The sequence below is a fragment of the Triticum urartu genome, chromosome 5A (genome assembly GCF_056163025.1).
Source record: "Triticum urartu cultivar PI428250 chromosome 5A, HENAU_Tu73, whole genome shotgun sequence".
NCBI classification, from domain to species: Eukaryota; Viridiplantae; Streptophyta; class Magnoliopsida; order Poales; family Poaceae; genus Triticum; species Triticum urartu.
In genome coordinates, this window is record NC_141877.1 from 280805640 (window position 1) to 280812520 (window position 6881).

A 6881-nucleotide genomic window follows, 5' to 3' on the forward strand; every position below is an offset into this window, starting at 1 on the left:
TAGTGAACATCAAATTGTTCAGATATCAACAAAACATTTTGACCTAAGCCTTATTTATCTCTAATCTCCACAAGAACACAACCATTGTTTGAAAAACAACACTTGATTCCAGTGCTATGTTTCTCCGTGAGAATGAATTTACATGAAAAAATAGAAACAGAAACAAAATACTCCCTCCATCTGGAATTAGTTGTTGCTCAAACGGGTGTATCTAGCACTTTGAGCGACAACTAATTCCAGACGGAGGAAGTACCAACTAATTATTACCACATGTGATAACCCATAACCAGCACAAAGCAATAAAAGTTCCACGGCATAGAACTACAACGTAACCAGTATGATAACATTGTAGCGCTGAATTTTCTCCACCATTAGCTAGAAATGGGAACATGTTATGATCCAAACATAACTAGAATAGACTAAGCACAAGCCTGTGAGCAGAGAGCCAATTCAACAATCCTCTGGCGTCCAAAAGGCAACCACCAAAGAATTTCATTTTGCATCTTTCTGCATCAAGCACTGTAGAAGATAGGAGCCCAACATAATTCGTCAGGAACAGCATTTCGCATAGAAGGCAGGCACTAATTTCTTCGGTCCATGGAATCAAGTCTAGATTTTCATTTCATCGTTAAACACAGCAGACAAACTGATTGAACAAACATAATGGCCAAAATTTCCATATATATAATGTGATGGAATGGAACAGCACTGTTATTGTCGTGTTGTAATTCTCGCTCACTCATCTCACCTCACCTCTTTACTTTTCATCCCCTTCCCATCGGGGAATGAAATCAAAACTGCCGGAAACGCAATGGATGGAACTAACGGGGGGAATTAACAGAAGTCAAAACTTTATCGCGAAAGCGACGAGGCGACTCGCCTCCGCCTCTCAGTCGAGGAAGCCGGTGCGGCGCAGGACGGTGTTGCGTACGCGGCGGAGGTCGCGGCCCTTGAGCGTCCTCCCGGCTCCCTCCAGCACGGAGCTGTGCGCTGCCGCGCGCCGCGCGACGATCTCGTGCGGCGGGACCATGGCGTCCCCGTCGTCGCCGCCGACGACGACGTGGGACCACCTCCCTCTCCGCGCCGCAGCATCCGAAGGTATGCGCACCGGAGCCGACCTCGCCGCCGAAGACGGGGTCAACGCGGCCTTCTCCGGGACGGCGCGCGCGGCGGATCGGACGGCAGGGCCGCCCGCGCGCTTCTGCTTCTTCTTAGCCTCATCATCGGGAAGCGCGGCGAGGAGTCCCGGAGCTGAAGAGGCGGGCCAGAGGACGTCGAGCTCGAGGAGGTCGCCATCTGCGGCCGTGGCAGCGCCGTGGACGGGGGTGGGCATCGGGGGGCGGGACAGCAAGAGGCGGTCCATCGTTGTTATCCGGGGATCACCAGTACGGCGGATCTCCGGCTACGTTGCGGCGCTCCGGCATCGGAGGTCGGGGAAATGGGGTGGGGTGGGTTGGGCGTGAACGAGGACACGATACCGGCGAGGGGAGGTGGGCGCGCGGCGGAGTTGTTATAGGGAGGAGGTTGGTTTCCTCGTTTGCACTTGAGCCCTTACTTTTCTTCTCAATGCATCGTTAACCCTCTCTCCATGAATTTATAACTAGATATACAATATCTTTATTCATAGGACACATAACAGTGGTACTCCCTATTGTTCATAAATATAAGATGTTCTGATCTAAATGGGATGTCTCCCTCTGTTTCTAATTATAAGTCTTTTTTTTTGAGATTTCAATATTAACTACATACATATGTATATAGATATAGTTTAGAGTGCAGATTCATTCATTTTGCTTTAAATATAGTCTATATTGAAATCTTAAAAAGACTTATATTTAGAAACAGAAAGGGTATATAGACATGTTTTAATGTGTTTATTTGCTGATTTCAGTTTGTATATAGTCTATATCTTTCCTTAATAATAAAGTACGGATTGACTCTGTGGGTTCATCGTCACAAATATATTTTTTTTCATAAATTTACGCTTTCAATTTAAATTTAAAATATATACGCGAGGTGTACTTCCTACGCCAGCCATACTGGGCCGATATGGTGATAGGCTTCCTCCCAGGCTTCATTGGATTACGATCCAAAAAAATAGCAACTCCGTTAGAGGAAAAACAGAGGAGGGGAGGGGTGGCGCTCATAGCGAGCTGCAGCTGGGGTCCATGGGAGGAGCTCGGGCTCCTCGGTGGCTGCCTGCTGCGTGGATTGGTTTGGGTGCACCGGGTCAAGGCCGGCCTTCGGTGGGGCGCAGTGCGAGCTCTCTGCTCGGGGCAGGAGGCGGCTCAATGAAGAGGAGATGGGGCGCGACGCTCCCCTCTTGTTGCGGCGCACGAGGGAAGGAGGAGGGGGTCGACAGAAAGGAGACGGGGAAGTGGAGGAAAGGGGGCAACAGAGGCGTCGGAGTTGGAGGCGGGGCAGAGAGTCAGCGAGCGGCAGAGGCACCATGGTCCGCCTGCAGGCAAGACGGGACATCCGCTGGAGGATTCGTGCGATTGTGTGTGAGGCGGCCTGCTACAGGGGCGTGCATGCTGCGCACGGGTAGGGTGGTTCGGCGAGGCATCGAGCAACATGATGGGTGTGGGCAGGGCACGCTACCCGGGCAAGAGGATCGAGGGGCAATAGGGAGGCATGGAGGAGGCGGTCATCGCCAGCGGCGGGGCCGCCCGCCGTCAACACAGACGCAGCAGCCGTCCATGGCAGCTTAAGTCGATATAGGAGGACGAAGAGGAGCTTGCGAGGGCCAGCGGCGCCTGTAGGTTCAAGCTCTCTGTAGAGAGAGTGATAGAGAGATAGAAGAGGAGAGGAACAAGGAAGAGTATGCATAGTATGTGTATGCGTACATGGATTTCATACGCAGCTAACAAACTCACGTATGCACAACAAGTACACACTCATGCACTGTACGGCCGCCATCGACGAGGAGCTGGTTCCGCCGGCCGCGGGGACGTCTTGACGGACAGCCGTTGTCGAAGAGTAGTCCCTTTTTGAATGTTCGTGTGTTGGTGAGGAAGAAGCTCCCCCTTTGTGAATTTTACATGACAATTTCTGTAGCTACATGGGATTTGTTCATGATCATCAGCATGAATGTTTAGGTACGAATTTGTACTGGAGCATCAACACTCAGAACAATATGTATGCATGCAGAGAACAATTATACAAAGATGTGTGTGTCAGTGTGTCTATCATACAATTCTAAACACTGCATGCATGTATTTGTTTATGGAGCATTTACTGTTCACAAGTTATTATGATCTCTAGGTAAGCTTAATGTAATTTCACATGAGACAATCATCATGCACATACCAAAAGAATATTAGTTTGGATGCGCATGAGATGACTGAATGCTTGTCACGGTCAATTGTGAGACAAGATAAGCTATCCTAAGGAACTTTGTGCCTGATTTCCTTGGAATGTAGGAAGTGTGTATACCTTTTGTCTTCTTATGAACCTACATTTATAAACCAAATATTTTCACTACATTTTCAGGTGCATGTATTCTTAGGAAGACACAACATATATACATAGTTTAGTTTTGTTGTTGTTCAATTTTATTTAACAGATGTAGACCAACACATAAGTTTGAATTATTTCACAAACACTTTTCTATTAAGAATTGTTTGCCATTAATTTTTCTTCCTATTGATTTATTTTCTCATTGGCATCCATCACCCATCATTGCCCCGTGATGTGACTCGCTTTCCCAAATGCACAAACAAAGAAATGCCTTGCATGTACTGCAAAATTTACTTCCATTCAATGCCAACACATGATCTTCTTACAATATGTGAACAACAAATTAGAATTTTATTCCTTGGGTTCAGATGTGGCATTTGCTCATTTGATTTTGGATTAAATTTACGAGCGAGCTATTTTATTTAGAATGCACTTTAATAAAATGAAGTATCGTTCCAAGAGGTTAATTAGTGTGGAATTAAATTACCTAACGAATGTAGGGCAAAAGAATTTGTCAAAAGAATCTACAGGATTAATTCACTCATAAAATAAAAGCACCTAGAAAAAATATCATATGGAATCAACCCTCTGAATTTTCAATGAAAAGATTTTGGATCAAAGATACCCTAAGGTGGAATAGAGAAACCACCATAGCCACAATTATTATCGAAAGTGGTTGATATTTGTTATGAACTATTTCGACTACAAATAATAGGAAATAGGCCAAACATTTACTGGACTCGGAGATGATGGCGCGTGCAATGGTGTTGTAATAGGCAGACGTCGAAGTACATGGTGGCATATTGACCCGCTTACATATATTGTTTTTCTCCCGTTGCAACGCACGGGCATCTTTGCTAGTTAAAATAAAAACATATTATATTTGTGATAAAAGAGAGTACAAGATTTTTTTTTAAAAAGGATCATTGTGAGACATGCGGAAAAGTGAGTATATACAGGATGGGAACGTTTGGCTCTCGGGTGTAATTGAACCCGAATTTCTAAAAAGAAATTATAAGAAAGTCAAAAAATCTGAAACTTTTTGCGAACAAAGTAGATTTATTGTTGCACTATAAAATCTTCCGTGGAGAAATGACTTTCATGTTGTTGTGGATGTAAAAAGACAAATTTGTCACTATATACGAGGTACTGTTCATGCTATATGTCCTAGGCAATTCGTCATTTTTGTCAGTTATTTCGTTACAGAATATTTTTGTACGACATAAACGACGGCACAAGTTTGTTGGGAAAAGGTTTTGTCACATTTTGATTTTTTTTTTATTTTTTTAAACATAAAATCGGTTACCAGGTGTAATTACCACCATGTTCCAAAGGGTATTTTCCCTATATACAAACATAACATCGGTAATAGTAGTGAATTAGATGCGTGTGTTGGGCATTTTGTGACGAGGTCAACATGGGGATGGTGTGAAACGCTTATACTCTGGTCTGTGGGCGTTGGCCGGCGACTTCAACCTCATTATTACTTTGGAGGACAAAAGCAACGTGCTATTCAATCATCGGATAATGGGAAGATTTTGACTCGTCATAAATAGCCTTCTTTTGAAGGAGAATTACCTTGTTGGACGTCGCTACACTTGGTCGAATGAGGGCGAGAGGATTTACCATGTCTTCATCGCCAAGGACCGAAGAGAAAAGCCCTCTTCTTGCTTTCTTTCAATGTTGAGTACATCGGCTTCTGATCATTGTCCCCTCCTCTTGGACTTGTCCACTGGCATCTCATTATATACACACTTTCGATTCGAGAATATTTGTCGGTTGTGGAGGAATTCTAGGAAGTAGTAGTCCTGTCATGGAATTTCTTTTCTCCAAGGGGAACCCTTTCTTGGTGATAGATACCAAGTTGAGGACTACAACAAGACACTTCAACCCTGGAGTGATCACTTGATTGGAAATATTGAACTTCAAAGGACTACAACAAGGCACTTCAATCCTAGAGTGATCACTTGATTGGAATTGAACTTCAATCCTCCTATAGTTGGAGACAATTGCTCGTTGTGACGCCGCTATGGACATTAGATGTCTATCGGCTCAGGACAAGTATTGTGTTCTCTTTTGAAAACAAAGCTTCTCGGCATCTAGACTCTTGAGCATACGATCACCCGCCAAAGTCCTGGCTTTTGTGGCTGAAAGAGGGGGACATGGACACAAAGTTTTTCCACAAGTACGCAAATTATCGGTGTCATAGGAATCGCATATCCACCTTGCGGGTTGATGACGCGATGGTCTCCAATAAGGAGCAATTCCCTGATGTGATCAACAACTTTTATTGCAACCTTCTGTGCTCGGCACCAGTTCACTAATTCACTCTCGATTTTGACTACCTTCATGTTGGTGAAGGAAATATACCCTAGAGGCAATAATAAAGTTGTTATTTATATTTCCTTATATCATAATAAATTTTTATTATTCATGCTAGAATTGTATTAATCGGAAACTTAGTACATGTGTGAATACATAGACAAACAGAGTGTCCCTAGTATGCCTCTACTTGACTAGCTCGTTTATCAAAGATGGTTAAGTTTCCTAGCCATAGACATGTGTTGTCATTTGATGAACGTGATCACATCATTAGAGAATGATGTGATGGACAAGACCCATCTGTTAGCTTAGCACTATGATCGTTTAGTTTATTGTTATTGCTTTCTTTATGACTTATACATGTTCCTATGACTATGAGATTATGCAACTTCCGAATACCGGAGGAACACCTTGTGTGCTATCAAACGTCACAACGTAACTGGGTGATTATAAAGATGCTCTATAGGTGTCTCCGATGGTGTTTGTTGAGTTGGCATAGATTGGGATTAGGATTTGTCACTCCGTGTATCGGAGAGGTATCTCTGGGCCCTCTCGGTAATGCACATCACTATAAGCCTTGCAAGCATTGTGATGAATGAGTTAGTTGCTGGATGATGCATTACGGAATGAGTAAAGAGACTTGCCGGTGACGAGATTGAACTAGGTATGATGATAGTGACGATCAAATCTCGGGCAAGTAGCATACCGATGACAAAGGGAACAACATATGTTGTTATGCGGTTTGATCGATAAAGATCTTCGTAGAATATGTAGGAGCCAATATGAGCATCCAGGTTCCACTATTGGTTATTGACCGGAGATGTGTCTTGGTCATGTCTACATAGTTCTCGAACCCGTAGGGTCCGCACGCTTAACGTTCGATGATGATATGTATTGTGAGTTATGTGATTTGATGTACCGAAGGTTGTTCGGAGTCCCGGATGTGATCACAGACATGACGAGGAGTCTCGAAATGGTCGAGACATGAAGATTGATATATTGGAAGGTTATGTTTGGACACCGGAAAAGTTTCGGATTAGTTCGGGCATTTTCCGGAGTACCGGGGGGGGGGGGGGGGGGTTACCGGAACCCCCCGGGGG

The 6881-nt window shown here is 44.3% G+C and overlaps 1 protein-coding gene across 1 annotated transcript; it reads right to left on the reverse strand.

Moving 5' to 3' along the window:
- Nucleotides 1–650: 650 nt before the first annotated feature.
- Nucleotides 651–1474, reverse strand: LOC125508347 (uncharacterized). The gene has a single exon (XM_048673047.2). It carries the CDS (start codon nucleotides 1361–1363, stop codon nucleotides 890–892), a length of 474 nt encoding a protein of 157 aa, XP_048529004.2. The 5' UTR covers nucleotides 1364–1474; the 3' UTR covers nucleotides 651–889.
- Between the last annotated feature and the right edge of the window lie 5407 nt (nucleotides 1475–6881).